The sequence below is a fragment of the Sorex araneus genome, chromosome 10, assembly GCF_027595985.1.
Source record: "Sorex araneus isolate mSorAra2 chromosome 10, mSorAra2.pri, whole genome shotgun sequence".
NCBI lineage: Eukaryota > Metazoa > Chordata > Mammalia > Eulipotyphla > Soricidae > Sorex > Sorex araneus.
In genome coordinates, this window is record NC_073311.1 from 41,972,268 (window position 1) to 41,998,303 (window position 26,036).

Here is a 26,036-nt window from a genome sequence, read left to right on the forward strand (position 1 = left end):
GCCCCCGGGGCCCCGCCCCTTCCGAGCCCGCCGGAAGTGACGTCAGGCCCGGGTCGGCCGGGCGCTCGGTCGTTCCTCTCCCGGGCTCTTCCTCCCCGGCCCCTCCCCTCCCCTCCCCCTTCCCTCCGGCTCCAGCCTCCGAGGCCCTGCGCTCGCGGGGGGCTCATGGGACTAAAGGCGGCGGGAGAGACCCGGCGCTGCGGCTGAGCCGACTGGACGTGTTTGGGGTGTGTGTGTGTGGCGTGTTGGGGGGGGCGGGGTAAACGCACGTCTGCACCGCCCCTCCCGGGAGGAACGAGGAGGGGGAAGAAGAGGTGAGTGCGGGGCGCCGGGGCTCCGAGCGACTCCGTCCTTCCCCGGTTCCCCCGCGGCCGCGCTCGGGGCTGGGGGACCTCCCTCTACCCCCCTCCTCCCGCACCACCTCCCGCCGAGGGGATGCGGGGAGCGGACCCGCGCGCCGACCGGGCCTCCCGGGCCGCGGGGCGCTGGCGGCTGTTGCCTGGTGACGGGGCTGCGGGCCCGCCCGGTGGTGGGCAGTGGGCGCGGCCGTCGGGCCCGCGCGTCTCGGCCAAGCGGCTCCGGGAGCCCCCCACCACCCCCCGGGAGTCGCCGGGAGCGGCCTTGGGTAAAAAGGCCGAGGGAGCGACTCGGGCCCGCGGGAGGGAGGGTCGCCCGCTCGGACCGGGCAGCTCGGGTGTCTCCGGGCTGGACATCGGGGTTCCCTTTGGGGGAAAGTGGACACCGCTCCCCTGGGCGGGCGAGGCCGCTCCCCGAAGTTGCGAGCCCCGACGGCTCGGCTTGACAGCTCGGCCGGGCGCCCGCCCGAAGGTTATTGTGCGCCGGCTGGGTGGGTGGGTGGGTGGCTGGGTGGGTGGGGCAGGGGTTCCGGTGGAGCCCCGGCAGCCCCCTCGGGGGTGGCTTCTGCTCTGCTCTCTCTGCTCCCTCGTGCTTCCGAAGCTGCCTGAGACAGGGCGGAGGAAGGTGTGGACCGAGGAGCTTGCAAAAACTTCTGGGATCTGGCTGAAGACAGACTCAGCCGTGATCAGTGATCCGGGAAATCCACGTTGTCAAGTCAGACCCGGCACAAAACCCTTTTTAGAGACGCTTCTGGCTGTAGTGGCTTCAAACCGTAGACAAAAACTAGTTGCTTTTAAAAATTTTTAATTTTTTTGTTTTCATTTTGCAGATCAGATTCAGGTATTCTGTAAGGATTCTGTAAGAGGGGATTTTTTAAAAGTAGTTTGACTTCGTTCTGGAAAACGTATAGAGCAGAACTGAAATGCCCCTAAGTGTGTCATGTTTAAGGGAATGGCTTGAAGCTTCATTTTGGACTTTGTAAGCTTTTTTTTTTAATTATTATTTTTAAAAAGTCTTACTCTTTAAATATTTTTTAAAGTTATAAAATGATCAGCTGAGTATCAAAGTTCTTGAAACCATATTACACTTGTCATTGTCAAACAGGCTTTAGGGGAAATTGTCTGAAAGAAAGGAACCCAGGGGAAGGGCTTTCTGTCAGATCCACTTCACTCAAGAATCCTGTTCTTTAGGATTCTATTTCTCTTTCTTCTTCAGAGTCTCCTTATTCTCTGCTCTCTATCCTATTCTTCAGAATCCTACCCTTTATCTGACATTCCTAAATACAGGCTCATTATACTTCCATTCAATGAAATATTTCTATACAGATCTGCCTTGTAGTTGCAAATAGCTATATACCCTCTTCTGTTTGAAACTCCTGTTTTACCCACCATGAAGAAATAGGTCTTTTGTTTGACTGAAGTGAACTACTAGCATCATTGTTTGTTCCTTTCTGCAGTTTGATAACTTGCTCTCTCTCCATGTGATGTTCATTTTGCCTCTTGAATATTATGTCTGTCAGTTCCTCATTTTCTAATTCCAGCCATCATCACTGGGACTACCTCCCTCACCTAATTATGGGCTACTGCATTTACTGTGACACTCTCTATAGTTTTCTTCCCACATCTGACTCTTTGAAAGTGGCTTTCATTGTCTTTAAAATCCTCAACAACCTATTGGCTCCCTTGATTGACTTTTCAACCCTTTTTCCACAGTGCTTTCTGGCTTTCCTTTCTTCTCATTACTCCATGATTTCTCTTCTGCTTCAGGCATATAGCCTGAACTTGCAGTGCTTCCTTGAAGTTTAGTTGTTCTTCACCTCCTGAGAGTGACTACTTAATAAATGTTGAATGAGCGATAGCACAGTGGGTAGGCCATTTGCCTTGCACCGCCAGGGGTGATTCCTGAGTGCAGAGCCAGGAGTGACCCCTGTGCATCATCAGGTGTGACCCAAAAAGAAAAAAAAAAATGTTAAATGATTAAACTCATTGAATGCCTTCTAAATGTGACTGGAATTGTACTGAGTATTTTACATGTATTGTCATCGTTAATTCTCACAGTCACTTGATGTATGGGTGGCATTTTCTCATTTTAAAAGATAAAGAGTGCTTGGTAAGTACTCAGTGGTCACTGTGATAATAATTAGAATTGAGAGTTGAACCAGGTTTCTTGGTTGCTGAAGGTTATGAATTTAATTATACAAACTAATTCCCATACTTTGCATCAGAATCACTTTGGGATCTTACTTAAAATGCAAATATCTACTGCCTCTCTTCCCCATTCTTTTATAGATTCTGATTCTAAAGGTTAGAGATAGGACATAGGCATCTGTGTGGCTTAACAAATTATCCAGTCATGTAGAGTATGTTACTTTATGTTCAGAGTTTGAAAGCTTTTGTCCTAGACATAGTTCAGTACTTTGAGTTTCAATTTTCATACACTGTACTAAACTATTTCAGATTTTGTTTTTAAATTAAGGAAGAATTATAGACCGAAGGAAATGTCCTCAGTGACATTTGCTCTAATTTTCTATGCAGTTATTCTTTCTCCAGCTAGAAGAACTGAATGGTTAAAAATTATCATCATCCTACAACTTAAGAAAAGAGCTACGATAGTTTCAAGAATCTGATTTTCTGTAGTAAAAATTACTCTAAACATATGAGCTGTTATTGATGTATTCTCTCCTAAGATCTTCCTTATTGTTCAAATTACTAATTTGACATTTACGCATATGCTGCCTTATAATCCCTCATGTTGCTTTTTAAGCTTTTTAAATCCTACTGCACAGTGTCGAAGTCTGTAAACATGAAGTGTCTTAGTCCATAAACAGTGAAAAAAACATAATGTTTTATTTCTTGTTTTTCCTATTGCACCTCCCATGGGGCTTTTCACCTAGTAATACCTAATAATTTGTTGAATGGATGCTGCATTGTGCATTGCTAAATTTCTGTACTTTTCTTTATTTCCTAAATAAGATTTGCCTTCTGTAAGTCATCTGTTGCAGCTCAAGTGATCATAAGGTAGATACTGTGTGTCTTGTAAAGAGAACAATTACGATACTAAACTTATTATAAATAAGCTTAAACATAATTTCTATATGGGTTAAAGAATGCAGTTAACCACTTAAAAAAATTCTGGTAATCCCTGTGTACTCCCACAGAAACCAACATGTGGGGTGGAGAGATAGTACAGTGGGTAGGGCACTTGCTTTGCCGATGGCCAACCCAGTTTGACCCCCGGCACCTTATATGGTCCCCTGAGTCCCCAGGAGAGATACTTGAGTGCAGAGATAGGAGTAAACCTTGAGCACAGCCAGGTATGGCCCTAAAACAAAGAAATAACTATCACTGTATCACTGTCATCCCGTTGCTCATCGATTTGCTCGAGCGGGCACCAGTAACATCTCCATTGTGAGACTTGTTATTGTTTTTGGCATATCGAATACGTCACGGGTAGCTTGCCAGGCTCTGCCATGTGGGCGAGATACTCTCAGTAGCTTGCCGGGCTCTCCGAGAGGGACAGAGGAATCGAACCCGGGTCGGCCGCATGCAAGGCAAACGCCCTACCCGCTGTGCTATTGCTCCAGTCCAAAGAAATAACATACTTCAAAAATATATCAGGATCATCTTTATGTGCATATGATACACACTGCGTATAGAAATGTAGGTCCAATTTATTTCCCTAAATCTTTTTTATTTCCTGTATTTGTTTTTGGGCCACACCTAGTAGTGCTAAGGGACAACTTCTGGTTGGGGCACTCCTGGCAGTGCTTGAGACCATAGCAGAATGTAAAACATGTTTTATACTTACATTTATATTTATATTTCTAAGTATAAAGCATGTGAGTAATCTCCTTGGCCCCTATCCACAAATCTTATGAAATATTTTACCAAAGCTTTTGTGACTTTAATACAATTCGTATTTCAGTTTACAAAATTTAATGATATATTTGAGTATACAAATGACCATATAAATGATACTTATTTGTTGTTTGGTTTTGGGGCCACACCAACTGTGCTCAAGGCTTACTCCTGGCTCTGCATTCAGGGATCACTCCTGGCAGACTTGGGGACTGTGTGGGGTGCCAGGTTGGTTTCATGCAAGGCAAGCACCTTACCTGCAGTAATGTCACTCCAGCCTTAGATATTTTTTAATTTCCAGGCATTTAAATAGAAAGTCACAGGACAAACTTTTTGAGTTCATCTGTACTTATTTTGTGTATTCTTTGTAGTCAGTGTAGTGTGTTTGCTGAAAGTCTTAATGCCTTGACCCTAACAATTAACAGTAATCTTATTGTCACACTACCGTAACCTTTTAATTCACATTGAAAAAAAAAAAGCTAACTACTTTTTTTTTTTTTTTTTTGCGGGGAGAGCTCTCAAGCTGTGATCTCAGTGATGATATAGTGTTGGTGAGAAAACTGGATTCAGCAGCATGCAAAGCTATAGTATCTATCTGGCACCTGTGTTCACTTTTTAATTTTTTTTTTTAATATGAGGATGGGTGGGTGTGTCTCATATCTGGTGGTGCTTTCGGGTCACTTCTGGTAGATACTAGGGGGACCATGCAGTGTCAGGGACTGAACTGGGATCAACTCTATATGCAAGACAAGTCAAGTACCTTAACCCTTGTTCTAGCTCTCTGAGCCCTGACTTCATCATTTGAGATTTTTCTCTTAGAAGTTTTTTTCCCTTCCTTTTCTTTTTCTTTTCTTTCTTTCTTCTTCTTTTTTTTTTGCCACACAACATAGTGCCTAGAGGATTTTCCCAGTTTAGTGCTTTTCCCAGTTCATTTTCTGCCACCGGTGCTCAGAGGACCATCCTGGGAATGAAACCCAAGTTTTTGCATGCAGAGCATACCTTTCAGACTGTGCAGCTACCTCGCCAACCCCTATTCTTTGAAAGTAAAGGCCTTTTATTTTGTACTTGTATTGAAAACACAGGAAGTTTTTGTTTGTTTTGGTATAAATAGAATTTCACTTGTGAGTAGGTAGAACTGAAAGAATTGCTGATTTCTTTCATTTACTGTCGTGCGCTGCTTCGACCAGCGAAGAAACACGCAACTCGGAGATCCTTCTTGCTGCGATTCAGGAACTTTCCATTGAAGGGGGGAGAAACGGGAACGAGGGGAAACGAGGAGGAGGAGAGAGGGACGAACGAGGAGGAACCGACTAGCTAGGCAGCTTCCCCCCTTATATACCTCTCCCTGCTTGTTTGCCCTCAAGTATCTGCAGCTGATAAACTAGCCACAACTTGTGAGCGTGACAAGACATCCTGATTCCCCATCAGGTGTTCACGAAGCACAGTGCAACCAACAAGAAACAGGTGTTCACGAAGCACGGTCCCATGGAGGCTCTCCACAATTTACCTGTCTTCAAATGCTGTAAAACTTAACCCACTTTCTGTACTGCAGCACATTCACCTATTGTTTCTACAAAGTCAAGTGATGGCTGAGCCAGATACTAGATAAAACCTTGAGATCTTGCTGAAGCTGCTCCAGTATTATTTGAATTGAGCTATATGAGGGGAAAGTGATTTAAACTGAATTCTATAAATAGTGTTCAAGGGGAAATAGTTTAGAGGAATAGAGAGTTGTCATTTATAACTTTGCCTTTGGAAAAAGCCTTGTGAAAGGATAAGCAGGTTTAAAGTGCGTCTCTCTTGTAAGCAGCAGAAATTTGCCTCCCTCCTTCCTCCCTGGGCTTAGTCCTGGTTCTTTGCTTATGGGTCACACCTGGCAGATGTGGGGACCTCATGAGGTGCTGGGATTGAGCTTGGGCCAGCTTCGTGTGACTTGGGCCTGCACCATGCAAACTAAGTGCCCTACCTATTGTACTATCTCTTTGGCCTCTTCTTTTTTTCTTTTCATGCTTGTTTTTTGTTTGGGGGCCATCCTGGTTGTGCTCAGCAGTTACTCTCTGCTCCGTGCTCAGGGGAGCATGTAGTGCCAGGTATTGAACCTTGGCCTCCCACATGTAAAGTTTGTACTCAGTCCCTTGGCTTATCTCTCTGCCATGTATTATCTTTTTTTTTCATCTAGTTTGACACTCTACTTTTTGTTATTTATTGTGCTCAGGATGGAAGCATGTATGTCATTTAATGTAATTATCTACATGATTGGATTTAAATCTACTAGCTTACTACTTGTCACATTTGTTCTTAGTACATTTTTATTTTTCTTACCTTTTTATTTGGTTCCCTGAGGATTCCATTTGTTTTTACAGTTGGCTTTTTTTCTTTTCCTTTTCTGCTCATTGTGTTATTGCTGTTCCTGTTTTGCTTCCACAACAGCATATTTGGTTGTGGTTCTTGCGCTCTTAGTTGCCATACTTGGTGGGAATTGCATGCTTTACTTGCAGTGTTCACATAACTGCTTGAGATGTACCAGAGAGCATGCATTTTGTTAAGGTGCTGGGGATCCAAAATGTCAGCGCCGGTAGGATTGCACTCACCGCGTAGGATGGTGCCAGGGATTTAACTCGGTCCAGCAAGCTATCCCCAGACTCTCTACCAACTCGGTAGGCTCTACCAACAACCTGTGCCCAGACCCACACCCTTGGCTTTGTAACTATACCTTTTTATTATTTTGATTGTTACACTAAGGTTTACACTACATCCTTTAACTTGCTCTACTCTACCTTCATGTGATGTTCTACTACCACACATGCAACGTCAGGATCTTTCAAAAGCATATCTTATTTCCTTGCTGCAGTTCTGTTTATCGTTTTACTAACATAATGTTATAAAAACGATCCATTTTTATTATTTTTAAGTGATCAGCTGTCTTTCTCTTGGGGGGCTAGGGGAGCTCCCCAACAGTAAGGCCATCTGCAACGTTCTGAGCTTGCTGGACTTCTTTTTATGCGTCTTCACTGTGTGTCTGCTTCACCTGATCTCCTGCTTGCTCTCCACCCCCTTTTTGTTTTTGGTTCACACCCAGCAGTGCTCTGGACTAAATCCTGCTTCTGCCCTCAGGAATCACTCTGAAGGTGTTGGGGAACCATATGGGATGCGTGCAAGGCCAGCGCCCTACTCACTCTACTATTATTCTGCTCTGAGGGTGAATCTTTGTTGTTAACCCCCACCCCGGAAGTCTCTGAGGGATTGGGCTGGTGTTGCTCTTTTCCTTTCTGGCCTGTCTTCACCAGTGACAGGAGGGCCAAGTATGTACAGTGTGAGTTGTGATGAGTATGCAGATGTGGCCGTGGGCCTGCTGAGTGGAGGGCGGGCCTGGAGGCGACCAGCACCCAGCTGGAAGGGAAAGGAATCCTCTTCCTGTTCCACAAAGGCCTAGGGGGTGGGAGACCTGGAACTCCTTATTGGACTTATCAGGCCAGAATCCTGAGTGAAATTATTATCTTTACTATATTACTATATCACTGTTTTTCAAAGTGAGTAGTACAGGGGGCACTGAAATGACCCAGGGGAGTAGTAAGTAGGTACCGAGTGATATTTTTTCACCCCTGAAAGGGGGGCAGTAAGCCAGGTAAATTTGGGAACCACTGCTTTGTTTATATATTGCCTCTTTTTTAAAAAAGTTGTTTTTTTTTTTTTTTTTAAATGAATCAAATGAGGTACACAGTTACAAAGGTTGTTCATGATTGGGTATCAGTTGCATAACGTTCCAGCACCTATCTCTTCACCAGTGTCCCCTCCCACCCAACCCCCCTCCTTCTGTAGCAGGCACTTTTCTCCTCCCTCTCTCCTTTCCCCCCCTTTTGGACGTTATAGTTTGCAATACAGATACTGAAAGATATCTTTATATTGCAATATGTATATTGCATTACTATAACTTTCCTCTTTGTGATTTTGACTTTTCTCTTAATCGCTGATTTGCATTTGATATTGCATCGAAGTTGTTTGTTTTATTTTGGTTTGGTTTTTTGGGCCTCAGCTGGCAATGCCTCAGGGTCTATCCTGAATCTTTGAAGACCCAGAAATTACTCTTGGTGGTATTGGGGGACCATATGGATGGCAGGGATTGAATCTGGGTAGAACGCGTGCAAGACAAGCTCTTTCTACCCATGGTTCTATCTCTCCAGCCTGACATCTAGCTTTTCTTTGCGTTTATCTTGCTTGTGGTTCTTTTAGTTCCCTGGTCCTTTTTGTTGTTGATTTATTACCGGGCCTAACTTTGTTTTGCTTGAGAACTACTCCTGGCTCTGTGCTCGGTGACTGGCAGGGGAGGGATTCGCCCCCGGCAGTGGTAGGAACTGCGCCGTGCTCGGACCCAAGTGTGTTTGCTGCACCGTATGTGCTGCAGTCTGTTGCTGTCCCTCTGTCCTCTCTGAGGCTTTGGAGAATGTTCAGTGAATTTGGAAAATATTTTAGACATTATATTTCATATTTGATTTCTCTATTCTCTTTTTCTTTTCGGGATAGGGCATTATATACGTTAGACTTGTGATTATTTGTGTTAGATCACTGTGAGTTTAATCATCTCCACTAAGTTCCTTTTTTGGGGAGTGGGGGATTATTGTTTGGCCATTGGTGCTAGACTCACTCCTGGCTATATGCTCGGGGGACGATGTGCAGTGGTGGGGAGTCCGCAGGGGTTGGCTGAGTGCAAGGCCAAAGAAGGCCAGAGAGACTTCTGTACTCCCTGGCCTTGCCCCAGCTTTTAACACACATTTCTTTAAAAAAATAACATTTTTATTGAATCACTGTGATAAACCCTTACAAAGCTCTTCATGGATTTCAGTCATACAGAATTCCAACACCCATCCTGCTACCAGTGTACATTTCCCAGTACCAGTGTCCCCAGGTTACCTCCCATCACTCCCCACCCCCACCCCTGCCTGTCTTTATAGCAGGCACTTTTCTTCTCTCTGTCTCTGTCTCTGTCTGTCTGTCTCTCTCTCTCTCTCTCTCTCTTTCTTTCTCTCTTTCCCCTTCCCCCCCCCTTTTGGGGCATTATAACACAAGTATCTTAAGGCTTCAATACCCCTTCCTATGTCCACTATCTATGCTGTTACTGAAATTCTCTGAATTTGTTTTTTCTTTTTTTTTTTTGGTTGTACCCGGCCATGCTCTGGGGTTCCTCCTGGCTCTGCACTCAGGAATTACTCCTGACTCTGTGTGGAGGTACCATATGGAATGCTGGGTCATTCATGTGCAAGGCAAATGCCCTACCCTCTTCTGTACTATCACTCTGGCTCCTGAAAATCTTCAATTTTTCTTAGATTTTACTTTTTCCTGTCTAGAATTTTCATTTTTTAAACTTGTGGTATCACGATTTAGACTAGTATTAACATTTATGTTCCAGCATGCTGTGTCTCTGCACGACACAAAAGGGGTGTTATCTCTCCACCACATTTTAAATACTGTTTTCTTTCATTTGTTTATGCTTCCCTTTAACTTGGGGGTGACATTGGTTTATTTGTAACATTTGCAGGCCATATAAAACAGGCAGACTGAGGGCAACATGTATATTTTTGGTTTAGTATTTTGTTCACACCCAGCAGTGCTCAGGGGTTACTCCTGGCTCTGCACTCAGGGATCACTCCTGGAGGGGCTCAGGGGACAATATGGGATGGCGGGCATCAAACCCAGTTCAGCCACATGCAAGGCAAATGCCCTACCTGCTGTATTCTCTCCAGCCATCAATTCCTGCCTTTATACTCACACATGTGATAACTTAAAAAACTATTTTTACTAATTCTTTAGTCTCACTTTAGAGTCTTCATAGAGCTTGATATTTGGTCATCATTCTATTCACATTTTCTTGTCCAATCTGGTAATTGATTGCATGCTAAATGTTGTATTATATGTTTAGTCGATATTTTTTTCCTTTTTGGTTTTTGTGCGATACCTAGCAGTACTAGGGGTTCCTCCTGGCTGTGCACTCAGGGATTACTCCTGGATGTGCTTGGGGGGCCATATGAGATGCAGGGGATGGAACCTGGGTTAGCTGTGTGCAAGGCAAATGCCTTTCCCTGTGTCCTGGCCCAGTATTCATTTTATTTAAGTTTTCCTTTCGTGAGTTTTGGTAAGTAGATAATATACAATTAGTTAGAAGCTTTAGGTTTGTTTGGGCAGATTTAAGAGTCGTTTTTTTACTCCAAAAACATGGAGGACCCGAATTTCTAATGAATGCCTTTAGTGATCAGTGAGGATTTCCTACTCTAACTGGTGAGAGAGTAAGTGAAACCCTGTGAACTCTGGGACTCTCAGCTGTCGGCTCTCTGGACTTTGCCCACCTGGTAGAGTGTCATAGTCTGCGTGACAGCATGAGGGGGGAACCCCTGTACCAATGGTGGCAGCTCCTTTTCAGCACAGCAGCAAGTGCTGCTCCTCCCCCTCCTCCCCCTCCTTCCCCTTCTTCCTCCTCCTCTACTCTTCCACCTCTTCTTCCTCCTCCTCTTTTTCTTCCTTCTTTTTCTTTTCCTTCTTCCTCCTTCTCTTTTTTCTTCCTTCTTTTTCTTCATTCTCCTCCTCCTCCTCCTCTTCTTCCTCCTCCTCCTTCTCCTCCTCTTGTTCTTCCTCCCCCCTTCTTCTCCTCCTCCGTCTACTCCACCTCCATCTCCTCTCCTCCTCCACCTCTGTCCCCTCCCCTTGCCTTCCACCTCGTCCTTTCTGTGCAAACTGGTGATGAAGCTTGTAATCCAGGCAGAGTACTTGGTGGAGTGTGCTGTGTCAGGAATCTAACCCAGAGCCCCCCACACTCAAGACAGGTGTTCAGACACAGAACCATATCCCTAGCTCTTCTCTTTTTTTCTCTTTTCCTTTATTTTCTTCTTTCTCTTCTTTCTGTTTTTGGGTTATACCCAGTGATACTCAGGTTATTTGTGGCTCTGCACTCAGGAATTACTCTGGGCGGTGCTCGGGGGACCATATGGGATGCTGAGATTGAACCCAGGTCGGCTGTGTGCAAGGCAATACTCTACCTGCTGCACTATTACTCCAGCTCCCTCTCTTTTTTCTTTGAAAGTTCTACCGCACAGTGGGGTCAGGGGTTGCTCCACAGCAGAGCTCAAAAACCATATGATGCCAGGAATTGACCCTGGGCCCTCTGTATGCACTCAGACTCTTGAGTTCTTTCCCTGTGTTCCCCTTTTTGAATCTGCTCCAGAATACTCCGTCACTTCAGGATCTCTGAATTGCAGTTTCTCTCCTCAGCAAGGCTTCTCCTTTGAATTCTGCTCTCTGCTCTGTGTTTTTGCAGTGTGCCCCTAAACTGGAGCAGTTCTAGGACTCACCTCGTTAGTGGTTTTATTACTGGGATCACTGCCTGTTCATTTTCTGAAAATACCCCATACATTTAGTCTTTATTTGTTCAAGATGAGTAGGTACTTTCAGTCATTGTTTCTTCTTCATGGCCAGATGTAAATTTGTTGTCCTTGCAGTGTCAGTGAGTCAGACACATTTTTTATGAGATAGTGGGTTGCTCATGGCTATTCTGGGGATTATACTTGGTGATGTACAGTACTGCCTATGGGCAAACTCAGGCAATCATTTACCAGGCATGTGTTCTACCACTGAGCCGTGTCCTTGCACCCAGATGTGTAAATTTTGGGTCTTGGGGCCACACCTATTGTACCTGGCTTAGTTCTGGCTCTGTTCAGGAATCACGCTTGGCAGTACTTGGAGGAACATAATGCAGTGCCAGGCATCAAACCAGGCTTGCTGGTCTGGAAGACTCTAAAAAGAAATATTTTTTTTTATGACTTGCTGATTTGCACATTTTGCTTCCTTTTGCTATCAAAGGGGTGGCTTCACTTTGTTTTAGGAATTGTTCTCAACTGATTTCATGGTTCAGCAGTTATTTTAATAGTGATTTATAAAATTTAAACTTATTGCAGGACTGGAGAGATAGTAAAGTGGTTTGGGTGTTTGCCTTGCACACAGATGACCCAGGTTCAATCCCCGGCATCCCCTGTGGTCCCCTGAACCTGCCAGGAGTAATTCCTGAGTATAGAGCCAGGAGTAACCCCTGAGCATTGCCGGGAGTGGTCCAACACCCCACCCCCAAACTTAAACCTATTGCTTAGCACGGCATTATTTCCTTTCAGGTTTACATGTTGTCTTTAAGTGTGAAGAAAGATTCAGACCTTCTCTACCACTTTATCTTCAGTGGTTCATTATGTAGCTGAGCAATGTTACATCAGTGTCAGGTGTGAATAGATCTTTTATTAGTCTGTGGCAATTGATGTTAAAACGTTTACGCCCAAGTATATTGAGTTTTCTGAAGATAAAGCCAAGTTGTCATTTTCATCCATGTAGGATTTTTTTCATTGGGATTTATTTACATAAGCTTTTCAGATTAATGAATGTTTAGTGCTTAAATAAAAGCAATGATGAGCATTCTCCTATCTCCTGTGTTTCTAGGTATCTGTAACTACCCAGTTTTGCAGCCATGGAGTCCATGCTTAATAAGTTGAAGAGTACTGTTACGAAAGTAACAGCTGATGTCACCAGTGCTGTAATGGGAAATCCTGTCACTAGAGAATTTGATGTTGGTCGACACATTGCCAGTGGTGGCAATGGACTAGCTTGGAAGATTTTTAATGGCACAAAAAAGTCAACAAAACAGGTAAATTCTCGCTGATATATACCATACTGTACGTGTGTTATATTGTTATTTTCAAATCTTTCGGTCACACACACACACACACCAAGCAGTGCTCAGGAATCACCCTTGGTGGTGCTCTAGGATCCATGTGCAGTTCCAGGGATCAGACCAGGATCCGACACATGCCATCATAAATTTACATATGTCTCAGTACCTATTCATTTTTGTGTTATAAAATGTCAGAAGTAGAACTAAATTTTTTTTTTTCCCCACCTGGTGGTGCTAGCATTTACCCATGGCTCTGCACTCCTGGAGGGGATTGGGGGCGCATATCCCCCAAGGATATGGTGCCAAGGATCAAACCTGGGTCAGCCATGTGCCAGGCATACCCCTGCCTGCTGCAATATCACTCTGGCCTCAGTAATGGGTTCTTTTGTTCTCATTTTACCTGATGAAACCATACAAAAATATCTGCTCTTTTACGTGGTGCTGGGGTTTAAACCCAGGACTCATACATGCAGGGCATGTATTTGTAGTAAGTATGATTTACATCCCGATAGTTCACTCTTTGAAACATGCCCACACACTTTGAAACATGCCCTGGATCTCCTCTGTCATGACCAGGTGTGTAAATTTGTTTTTGCATTGTTCAAATTGTATGTTTCATATCCAGGGATTGCACTTTGCTCTGCTGAGATCTCCTGGTTGCAAGCATATGGTTTGATATATCATCTTATCTTGTAATTTTTCCTACTTAATAAACAAATCTGTTAGTTGACCAAAAGAGTATATAGCAGGGTGCCTGTGCATGTTCTAGAATAGAAATGGTCTTGTTTCTCAAATTTGCATTTCATATTTGTCTGGTTGTTGGCAAAATACTCAGTTAAATTTTTTTAAATTAAGTGTATCTTAGTCCATTCTTACTCTTTCATACCCTGTTAAAAATAGATTTCTAGGGACCAGAGCCATAGTACAGTAGGCAGTATGTTTGTCTTGCACACGGCCAACTTGGGTGTTCGATACCCAGCATTCTATATGATCCTTTGAGCCTGCCAGGATTAATTCCTGAGTGCAAAGCCAGGAGTGACAACTGGGAATCGCTGGATGTGAGCCCCAAAATCCAAAAAAAAAAATTTTGTTTATCTAAAATAATCTTTATGGGGGCCGGAGCGATAGCACAGTGGGTAGGGCGTTCGCCTTGCACGCGGCCAACCCGGGTTCAATCCCCGGCATCCCATATGGTCCCCCAAGCACCGCCAGGAGTAATTCCTGAGTGCTAAGCCAGGAGTAACCTCTGAGCATTGCTGGGTGTGACCCAAAAAGCAAAATAAAAATAATCTTTGTGTTTACCTGATAGTTTTACTTATTATTTAATAGGGTTTTTGTTTGCTTGTTTTTTAAACCATCAGAGGGGATCCAGTTGTGAAATAATAGTAATATGTTTTGGTGTGTATTGATTTTAAAGGTTTTGTTTTGGGGCTACACCTGGCTATGGTGTTGAGGGGCTACTTACTGTCTGGGCTTGGTGCCCCAGTACACAGTTCTGGGTCTTGAAGCTGGATCTTTGGCATATCAGAGGCACTGACCTAGTCCTTTGAGGATGTTCAAAGATAAGTATTTCTTAAATATTCTTTTAGTGAGGAGTAATTTGAATGAATTAAAATTTTAAAAAACCTTCACTTGAGAGTCCAATAGACTTTCTTAGAAATGTATGCAAGGGGCTGGAGCGATAGCACAGCGGGTAGGGTGTTTGCCTTGCACTCGGCCGACCTGGGTTCGATTCCCAGCATCCCATATGGTCCCACAAGCACCACCAGGAGTAATTCCTGAGTGCATGAGCCAGAAATAACTCCTTGAGTAGCTGAGTGTGACCCAAAAAGAAAAAAAAAAAAGAAGAAAGAAAGAAATGTGTGCAAGGGGGATTAGAGCTACATCTGATGGTACTCAGGTACTCCTGGCTCTGTGCTTAGGTGTGACCCCTCAGGTACTTAGGGGACAGATGTTGTACTGGGGATTTCATCAGTCAGCTGCATACAAGTAAGCATCCTAACCTTTCTACTATCACTGTGGTCTGAATGTGGAGGATTTTTTTGTATCATCTTTTATTACTATCTTTATGTTCTAATTATTGAAAGCTCTTCAATTTAAAACCTCTGTGCTTTCTGTATAATCTCTGGTGGGCTAGAGGAAGCCCCGGCGGGCCCTTCCCCTGAGCTGTGGCGGCCCGTGCCATTGGGCAGACAAAGGAGGAAACGAGGGCCAAGTCAGTTGGTTGATCAGTTGCCGTTTATTCCATTCTCCCCACACGTCCGTTCCAGTCTCCTTGAGCCCCCCATTCTAGTCTCACACTGCCCCTCATTCCTGTCTCCTCCTGTTTCTCCTGTTCGTCTCTCCTCGCTCCATCTCGCAGCCTCTCTCTCTCCACGTGCCTGCTCCTGTATTCTTCTATATCCTTCTCTGTCTGTCCCCCTAGCTAGTCTCTCTGCGTTCCATCTTGCTGCCCTGCTCTCTCTCTCTCTCTCTCTCTCTCTCTCTCTCTCTCTCTCTCTCCCTCTCTCCCTCCCTCCTAGGGGTGTTCTTCTTCTCCTTAGTCCAATAACTTAATTAACATCTTAATTAACATCTTAATTTTACTTCTTAATATTAGTTATTTTTGTATGGACACAGTAAGAGATACATTGAGGCTTATAGGGTGGCTTTCCTGGGGACATCTTGCCACAGATTCAGACTACAGTGCTCAGGCCAGATTAATCTTTCCTAACCCTAGCAGGGTTTGAATCTAGTTATTACTTTTGGATCATGACAGAATTTGTCCATGACCATGCTCTTAACTTTAGTTAAGCATATGGCACTTTGGCCAGGCCTATTTTGATGCCAGGTAGCACATTGCTCACCGCTTGCCCTGGGTCCATCCAGTCCCTCATCGGGATTCCTATATCCTGCTTGGGAGGATAAAGGAAGTGAGGGCAACTGAGGTTTAGGTTGAGAGAAAAGATGTCCAGGAGGTAAATATCATTCAGAGACAATTTTACAAAAGCATAGCATAAACTATCTTCTTGTGTCCATACAAAAAGGACACTGCTCTGAATTAACTATGCAGAGGACTTAAGGAGAAGAGGAAAACAATATAAGTTAACAGCACAAAGAAAGAAGTTACAAATAAACACAGAGGAATGGAAGCACTGTGATGGGAGTAAACCAATAAACCTAAGTTCCCTGTGGCAAGGCAGAAAGGACAAACCAATGTTATTCTACACTCTTAAAAAAGAAAAATATAGTCTCTGAAACTGCTCCAATTTTCCTGTAAGTGTAGCATGTAACATAAGATATATATATATATATGTATGTATTTTCCAATGACTGTCACCATTATACAATCATATAATGCATATGAGCATGTGTTACTTTGAATTTTTTCCCAAATCAGTTTATTTCCTAGACCAGCATATTAAAGACTGAATTGACTTTGGTTACCTTCAGTGCAGTAGGGATCTGGGTCCTACCATAGATTCACTGGCATATAGTTTGTAGCATGCCAACTGGTCTATAAAGGTGGTTTTTACTTACATTTGGTTGCAAGATTTTTAGGTCCAGGGTATCTTAAATACTGATTTAGGTTGCCTTTTTTTTTTTTTTTTTTTTTTTTGCTTTTTGGGTCACACCCAGCGATGCACAGGGGTTACTCCTTGCTCTGCACTCAGGGATTACTCCTGGCGGTGCTCAGGGGACCATATGGGATGCTGGGATTCGAACTCGGGTTGGCTGCGTGCAAGGCAAATGCCCTACCTGCTGTACTATCACTCCAGCCCCTAGGTTTCCATTTTTATGCATTGTTTTTTCTCTGTCAATTAACCAAGAGCTCATCGAAAAGTATGTACTTTGGGTGCAGCCCTCAGAGCCGAAGCACTACTAGTTGTAGTACATCTCCGGGTGTCTGAGGTGCTGCAGGGCTGGAGCAGCGTTGTGCCTTTGGGTGTCTGCACTGAGCTGCTGGTGAATTTGGCAACCAGCCAGCGAATTGCCAGTGGAAACCCCTCACCCCCCCCCCCCCGCCTCTGGACACTGCTTGGGGACCCTCCCCGGACCCCCAAAATAGCTTATTTTGTGCATTGATTTCTTTAAAAACTATTAACACTGTCATGAAGATACACACATGACTGATTTTTTTTTCTTTTTGAACTGAATCACCATGAGATGCACAGTTAGAAAGTAGTGATTGATTTCTAATACCAAACAAATTGCTTATGTAATCATCACTGTCACTGTCATCCTGTTGCTCATCTGTTTGCTTGAGAGGGCACCAGTAACGTTTCCATTGTGAGACTTGTTACTGTTTCTGGCACGTTGAATATGCCACAGGTAGCTTGCCAGGCTCTGCTGTGTGGGTGAGATACTCTCAGTACCTTGCTGGGCTCTCCGAGAGGGGCAGAGGAATCGAACCCTGGTTGGCCACGTACAAGGTGAATGTCCTACCACTGTGCTATCATATCAGTAGAAAATGAAAAAAAATACCACATATACTGAACTTTGTGTTTTTTTATTGAGGATATATGGTATATATATCGTGTAATTAACCAAGTGAATTTTACGGTTTTGTGTTTATATCAGGAGTTGGTCATTTGCTGATAACCTCTGATATCATTGGATTTTCCACTGGTGCTTGCTTGCAGAATATAAAAAACCTTCTCAGATACTAGAACCCCATTCTCATGTGCTGACTGCCCAGAGTTGGTTATCTTAGGAAGCTTTCCTACTTTTCTTGTCTCTTGAAAGTTAATGCTTTGAGGAAAAAGATAGTTTTGCAATATGCCAGAATATGTCAGTGTTCTCTGTTGAAAAGTTAGTTTTGTAATATGTCTGTGTGCCCTGACATTGGTTTTCTTCTTTTGCCTCTTTTAAGCCTCAGGTTTCAGAATTGAGTTTCCTGCCTACTAGTGGCTAGTACCTTAAAGGTTAGCTAATTTTCCACCATGGCATTGAAACCTCATTTTATTTTTTTATTTTTTTTATTTTTTTTATTTTATTTTATTTTATTTTTATTTTTTTTTTTTTAATTTATTTATTTTTAATTAGAGAATCACCGTGAGGGTACAGTTACAGATTTATACACTTCTGTGCTCACACTTCCCTCATACAAAGTTTGGGAACCCATCCCTTCACCAGTGCCCATTCTCCACCACCCGTAAACCCAGTGTCCCTCCCACCCTCCCCAATCCCATCTCCCCCCCACCCCACCCTGCCACTGTGGCAAGGCATTCCCTTCTGCTTTCTCTCTCTAATTAGCTGTTGTGGTTTGCAACAAAGGTGTTGAGTGGCCGCTGTGCTCAGTCTCTAGCCCTCATTCAGCCCGCAACGCCCTTCCCCCACATGGCCTTCGACTGCAATGTAGTTGGTGATCGCTTCTCTGAGTTGACCTTTCCCCGGAACGTGAGGCCAGCCTCGAAGCCATGGAGTCAACCTCCTGGTACTTATTTCTACAGTTCTTGGGTGTTAGTCTCCCACTCTGTTATTCTATATACCATAGATGAGTGCAATCTTTCTATGTCTGTCTCTCTCTTTCTGACTCATTTCACTCAGCTTGAAACTTTTCATGCCCATCCACTTAACTACAAAATTCTTGACCTCCTTTTTTCTAACAGCTGCATAGTATTCCATTGTATAGATGTACCAAAGTTTCCTCAACCAGTCATCCATTCTGGGGCATTCGGGTTTTTTCCAGATTCTGGCTATTGTAAACAGTGCTGCGATGAACATACATGTGCAGATGTTGTTTCGATTGTACTTTTTTGATTCTCTGGGATATATTCCCAGCAGTGGTATTGCTGGGTCAAATGGGAATTCAATATCTAATTTTTTGAGAGTCGTCCAAATTGTTTTCCAGAAGGGCTGAACCAGTCGGCATTCCCACCAGCAGTGAAGAAGGGTCCCTTTCTCCCCACATCCTCTCCAACAGCGGTTGCTTTTGTTCTTTTGGATGTGTGCTAGTCTCTGTGGTGTGAGGTGGTATCTCATGGTTGTTTTGATCTGCATCTCTCTGATGATTAGTGATGTAGAGCACTTTTTCATGTGCCTTTTGGCCATTCGTATTTCTTCCTTGGTAAAGTTTCTGTTCATTTCTTTGCCCCATTTTTTGATGGGGTTGGATGTTTTCTTCTTGTAGAGCTCAACCAGTGCTTTATATACCATTGATATCAACCCCTTATCTGATGGGTATTGTGTAAATATCCTTTCCCATTCTGTGGATAGTCTTTGTATTCTGGTCACTGTATCTCTTGCGGTGCAGAAGCTTTTTAGTTTAATGTAGTCCCATTTGTTGATCTCTGTTTTTACTAGATTGCTTAGTTCCGTGTCACCTTTGAAGATACCCTTATCTTCAATATCGTGGAGGGTTTCGCCGACCTTGTCTTCAATGTACCTTATGTGAAACCTCATTTTAATTTCTTACTATTTTCATCATGTATACTTCTACAATTTCAGTTATAACTAAGAAGTTTTTATACTTTTTCAAAGTTGCCTCGATTTTTTTTTTCTTTTTCATTTTTGGGTCACACCCACAGATGCGCTGGGTTTACTCCTGGCTTTGCACTCAGGAATTACTCCTGGTGTTGCTTGAGGACCATATGGGATGCCGGGCATGTGGGGATTGAACCCTGTGCAAGGCAGATGCCTACTCACTGTACTATTGCTCTGGCCCCAGTTGCCTCCGTTTTTGAATCACAGGGGAATAACCTAACGCTGTGTTAACTAGTATTGTAGCTACAAGTCATGCTAGCTATTTAAATGATTTTAAATGAGATCAAATTCAATTTTTTACATGTATTAATGTACTTAAGTACTCCACAGCCACATGTGGCTAATATTGTACAGTTATTTACAGTGCAGATTTTACCAGAAGGAGTTTGATTGGACAGCGCTGCTCTGAGACAAACGAGGAGAAAGTTGGTGAAAAAGGATACTGTTCTAAACTCTTCTTCATTGAAAGGGAATAAAGAAAATGTTTGCGCTAGTTGATAGCCCAATTTCACTTATGTAGTAGTCTTTCATCTTTAACCTAAAGCTGTAAATGAATGTCTGAGTTTTGTGTTAAATTTATTAGTTGATTAATAGGAACTTTATTTTTGAACTTTATCACTAATAATGTTCCTCTTTAAAAATGGTGAAAGTACTCAAGGACCATTTCATGTGAGCTTTTTAAAAGACCTAAAACATCTTGAAGAAATAAACACTTTTAAATTAGAAGCATTTATAAAATGTGTTATAGCAGACACCTACCAAAATAAGATTATGCACATGGATGGTGAGATAGGAACTTGAACTTCTAGGTCATTTGTTTTTAGATCATATTAATATACAGTGCTCTTACTCCATTTGTCCTGAGTCTCACAATGATCAAATAAATTGATTATGTTTATATGTGCATGCTATTTAGAGCTATCACTTAATTTAAATGATTCTTTTGCTGAAGACATAATTGCTGTTTTACTAGTATGTTCTATATTTTTTTGACCCTGGGTTATTTTTCTTTATAGAAAATCGGGCATATTTGCTAATAATGTAGTTTCCTAGTATTTGACTGGTTAGTTAGAATCTTGACTCTTCATCTGACCAGAAGTGAATTTCAAATTCTACATTTGTCTATTCTCTGTCTTCTTCTGAAAGGTGAGGAGAAAATTTGACTCTCAGAAATTTGCCAGATAGTTTCTAAAATGTGCACAAATTCAAACTGAATTTCTAAATAGTACCTTTTTTTTTTTTTTTTTTGCTTTTTGGGTCACACCCAGCAATGCTCAGGGGTTACTCCTGGCTTTGCACTCAGGAATTGCTCCTGGCAGTGCTTGGGGGACCATATGGGATGCCGGGGATCGAACCCGGGTCGGCCGCGTGCAAAGCAAACGCCCTACCCGCTGTGCTATCGCTCAGGCCCCTAAATAGTACCTTTATGTTGTAATTCTTCAGAGATTCTGCCCTCTGGAGACCTTATTGACATCTTAAAATAAGTTGTGCTTGAGAAATTGACTGGTTTGGGGTTCAGAGTGATGCTGATCATTAGTTGCCTTCGCTCACTTGTGAGAGTGATAATTACTGTAACTAAAGTAATAAGATAGAAGATATAAAATGGTAAGGTACTGTTTTGAATATTGATGGTTAACTGGGTGAAAGTTTAATTAGAAGATTTTGAAAGAAGCTTTTTTTTTAGAAATCCCAAAAGTTGTGCAAAATCTTTAGTGAATTTTGGAAGGTTGTGATGATTTCTTTGCTAATTTTGCGTCTAGCTCTATCAATTTTCTTTGCAGTAGGACAGAAAATAGCATCACTGATAATAGCTTAGTGGTGATACATTTGTTTAAGTTGGGGTAAGTGTAGGAGAACTTTCTTGGATAAAAAGAACAAAAGGAAAAGAATAGTTGAGACTGTGCTTTTTAATAGTTTGAAATAAGTTATGAGTGATATTAGTGAGATGTTGTAGGGGAGTAGCTTCCTAGTATGATGGTAACTCTCCTCAGTTTAAGGCCTATAATGAGAGAGCTAGGGTGGAATGAGAGTATAGGTTATCCATATGTAAAAGATACTGTTAAACGTAGGTTTTTATATAAGCTAGCACTCCATGCCACAAATCATGTTTCTTTCAAAAACGTTTCAAAAATTTCTGAGTCCAGAATTATTACCGTAAATAATAACATTTTAAATAAATTTTAAAACAAAATTTCAAAATTTTCAACACTTTTATTTGAAATCTTGTTAATTAAGAGATTACTCCATGGGTACATTACATCTCCCACACGTTGCTTGTGTTTCCCTGATACCAAACTTCAAAGATGGAGATTTTCCTGTTTATCTTTTAGGGAAGGGCTTTGCTTCTAATGCCTTAAAAAATGCTTAGATTTGCTAATCATGATCAAACTTTTTTTTTAATACCAGGAGAATATTAATAGTGCTAAGTGAGTATGTCTGTGTGTGTTTGGCCACACCCCGCTGTGCTCAGGGCTTATTCCTGACCCTGTGCTTAGGGATCAGTTGTGGGGGCTCTGGGAACCATATGTAGTGCCAGGATTGAGCCCTGGTTCGAGGCATGCAGGGCAAGCATCCTACCTGCTTTATTATCTCGCCAATCCAAATACTAAAAGTTTTTATGTAATTAAATTTTGGCTCCATTTCTAGGTTGACAAGTACGATTTTACAAATTTTTAATATTCTTGATTAAAATATTTGAATAATTTTTTTCAGGAAGTGGCTGTTTTTGTCTTTGATAAAAAACTCATAGATAAATACCAAAAATTTGAAAAGGATCAGATCATCGATTCTCTAAAACGAGGAGTTCAGCAGCTAACTCGTCTACGACATCCTCGACTTCTTACTGTCCAGCATCCTTTAGAAGAATCCAGGTAAAAGTTTTCTGTTTGTTTGACTTTGGGGCCACATCTGATTGTTCTCAGGAATTACTCCTGGCTCTGTGCTCAAGGTACCACACGCAGTACCAGGGAGTGATTCTGGGTTGGCCGCATGCAAGACAAGCACCTTAACCTTTGTACTCTCTCTCTTGTCCTCAAGTTTTAGAGCTCACATAGGAGACTTCCTGAGCAAATAGTTAAAATAGCATTATATTTGAAACGTCCAGTGGAAAGTTCTTACAAACTGTTGAATGGGGTAATTATTTTCTTAAATTATATTTGCAGATTATATGCTTTTCCCCTGAAATAATAATATGAAAGACTATATTCACATTGCCATGTGTCTTTGTTTGCTTACTCAGTGCTTAGCAGTACACTAGTCAGATGGAAGATGCAAGAAAAATAGAGATTAGAGTCCTGACTACAAGTGGCTGTGCTAGAATTTCTTTTTTCCTTTTCACTGATTTACTCTATGGGACTGTTTTCATCCATTACTGCATAGACAGATGAGCTTTTATATGTCAGTTCATAGTTCTCAGTTACCCTACCATTTTCTCAAAAATATGCTTGGGAAATATTACCAAGAGGAAAAGAAAGTGAAAATGATCTTGTACAGTCCTTAACTGGATCGTCTTCCCTATGGTGCTTTCAGTATTCTTTGCCACATTTCTTACACCTATTATTTACCCAACTCTTTCTTTCTGTTTAACAGACTATTTCCCTTTCCTAATTCAAAAGATCTTCCTCTTTTGATGGCTTGCCAGTAGAGTTATGAGCCCTGGGTTTTACGAATGGGGGTCGGGGGAGGACAGGCAGACCGAGGGCCCAGAGCTGACAGGGTTGCAACCTCGGCTCCTTTTGACAAGGACTGTTTTGCTTTGTTACATATATTGGACTTACAATTCTTACTTTGAATCTTCAGTGACCCACTGTCACTTACTATATACTCCAAGGACACTTTCCTTTCAATTTGAAAGAAAAAAAGCTAACGCTATTATGTAAGAAAACTACAGAATGTGTTATACTTATTTAGCTCATACCTCTCATGTTGCATAGAAGAACTGAAGATTGGAGACATTATTTAAGCCACAGAGTTTGTGGGTAGAAGGCGATTTCATTCTGTCACCCTGACACCTAAGTCAGTGTTTTTTTTGTTGTTGTTGTTTTTGGCTTTTTTTCTACTTTTTTATTGTGCTGACCCCAGAGCAAGCTCGCATTTTTTATTAAAATATTTTTATTCCCCTTTGCAGAAAAGGCCTATGATCTCTTATAGAATGCTCTGTTCAAAGTAGATTAATTCTGCTTCCATGCTTTTTATTTTTTTTTTAAGCTTTCTTTAGGTTTGTGCTATTTCTTCTGGAGTGTTTTCTATTAGTGTCTATAGTGTCACCCATAGATGCCAGAAACTTGCCATCCTTGTTATTTATATCAACATGTCATATTCCATAATTACCTATTTAGTCTCTTAAGGTGAGAAGATCCAATCAATATGTTACTTTTTTCTCCATCCTTGAATTTTCTTTTATCATGATTATTATAGAATTGGGCATTTATTAGCAATCATGACATAAAAGATCGAGACATTTTCATTGATAGATGATAAAAATTGAAATAGCAGTGATAGAAATAGGAACATGCTAAAGTAAAAAAAAAAAATCCAGCTTTTAGTGAATTAATAAGACAGACACCGAAATCATCCAGTGTTAGAAATAGCACATAGAAAGAGTTATCCATATGAAAGCCCAAAGATGGTGATATGTACCGTAGAGGGTGAGTATAGTGGAGGCAGTAATTATGATCAAAAAGGTAAAAAGAGCATGAGTGAAAAGAACAGAAGGAAAAACTTGAAACCTAAAGGACAAAGTCCTTACATGGTGGGAGAAAATTGGCAGCATGTTGTGCAAGTCAGAGGGGAGAAAGAGCCCAGTAATAGTGGGGAAAACCAAATAAAAAGGCAATAAGGAGATGAATGCATTACATCTGAGTAGTGGAACGTTAGTGATGCTCAAAGGCTAGTAGTTCGAAGCTGGAAGATGGCTACAAAGGGGTCCAGCATAGAGGTTGTGAATAGTCTCACAGCAGAGTGGGGATTTTAGCAGGATAGTTCGGGAATTGGTAACTTACTTAGGTGCTGTTTAAGGCAAATGAGGACATTCGTTTTACTTGGTATTTTGAAATAGAAAGTGGGCAATAGACAGTTGACTCTAGAGGCATCTTCAGTGATTGAGTGCCAGTGGTCGAGCAAGCAGAGGCAAAAATAAATAGTATTATATCAAATAAGGAAGCTTCTGCACTGCAAATGCAATGCTGACAAAAATAGAAAGACATCTTACAGATTGGGAGAAAATATTTACTCATCACACAACTGACAACAGCACTAGTATCCAAGATAAAGTACTTGGAAAACTTCAGGAACAAAATCCCAAAAAATCTCATCAAAAAATGGTGACGAGTTGAACAGACACTTCCTAAAAAAGAAGACATACAGATGGCCAATAGGTATTTGAAAAAGCTTCCTTGATCACTTATTAGGGAAATGCATATCCATTCAACAGTGAGATATCAACCCACCCTGATACTGGCACACATCAGAAAGAGTAGAAACAACCAGTCGTTGTGGAGATGTGGGAAATTGGATTCTGCTTGTCTCTCATCCGCCGTTGCTGGGAAGGTTGTCTGGGTCACGCTTGTGTGGAAAACAGATGGAGACTCTCAGAAAGATTAAGAAGTGAGCTTCCATTTGACCCAGCAATTCTTCTTGGCATCTACCTTAAGGTCTCCAGAACACATCGCACTCCTCTGTTCATTACAGCACTATAGCCAAGATCCGCAAACAGCTCAAGTGCCAGAGAACAGATGAGTGGATAAAGAAACTGATACATCTGCACACTGGAACAGTCCTCAGCTATAAGGAAAGATGAAATGCTGTTCACTGTTAAGATGTGTAGATAGAACCTGAGGGTATCATGCAGAGTGAAGTCATTAGGATGAGACTAAGTACAGGATTATTCCTCTCATATGTGGCACATACAGAAACATAGTAAGGAAATGAACAAATGGCGATTGACAACAGACCCTGAGAGTTGGCATGCAGAGATGATTCTGCCAAGCAGGGGATGGGGGGACGGGCAGGAGGGGACCATGGGCATTGGTGGAGGAAAACTGATTTTTTGGTGATGGTTAGGTGTGGTGTCGGAATGTTGTATGCATGCAACTCTATTGTTAATAAATCATGGTGCCTCAGATTGGAAAAAAGAAACTGTTATAGGACCAAATGTTACTGGGAGTGATTCCTGAGCACTGAACCAGAAGCACCTCCCAGGCACCATCATGTGTAGCCCAAAACCAAAACAGCAAAGAACTGCACTCCAAATTTAAAAAAAAAAAAAAGTGTATCATGTAATTTAACAGACTGAGTGATTTTTCCAGTATAATCATGTACGAAGTTTCCTAACTGCTCAGTGCTATTAGATATATCAGTGATGAAAACAGCAAGTTTAAAATACTCTGACTTAGCTATGGTGGATTAGCTGGACAACTAATATTTTAGGTATATTTGACCTTAATAATGTTGGAAAAAGTGATTGTGAATAATTTTTTTCTTTTTTACAACAGGGATTGCTTGGCATTTTGTACAGAACCCGTTTTTGCCAGTTTAGCGAATGTTCTTGGTAACTGGGAAAACCTACCTTCCCCTATATCTCCAGATATTAAGGACTATAAACTTTATGATGTAGAAACCAAATATGGTTTGCTTCAGGTATGTATTTTTACTTATCACGT

General features: G+C 42.1%; 1 protein-coding gene across 3 annotated transcripts in view; it reads left to right on the forward strand.

The window, feature by feature from the left end:
* Positions 1-70: 70 nt before the first annotated feature.
* The window catches only part of SCYL2 (SCY1 like pseudokinase 2), a 61,255-nt gene continuing 35,289 nt past the window's right edge, over positions 71-26,036 (forward strand). For all 3 annotated transcript variants that reach the window (XM_055118474.1, XM_055118475.1, XM_055118476.1), the window contains exons 1-4: positions 71-314; positions 12,681-12,885; positions 22,090-22,247; positions 25,869-26,013. In XM_055118474.1, the coding sequence (XP_054974449.1) occupies positions 12,709-12,885; positions 22,090-22,247; positions 25,869-26,013 (480 nt within the window). In that variant the 5' untranslated portion in view covers positions 71-314; positions 12,681-12,708. The remainder of the gene's footprint in view (positions 315-12,680; positions 12,886-22,089; positions 22,248-25,868; positions 26,014-26,036) is intronic.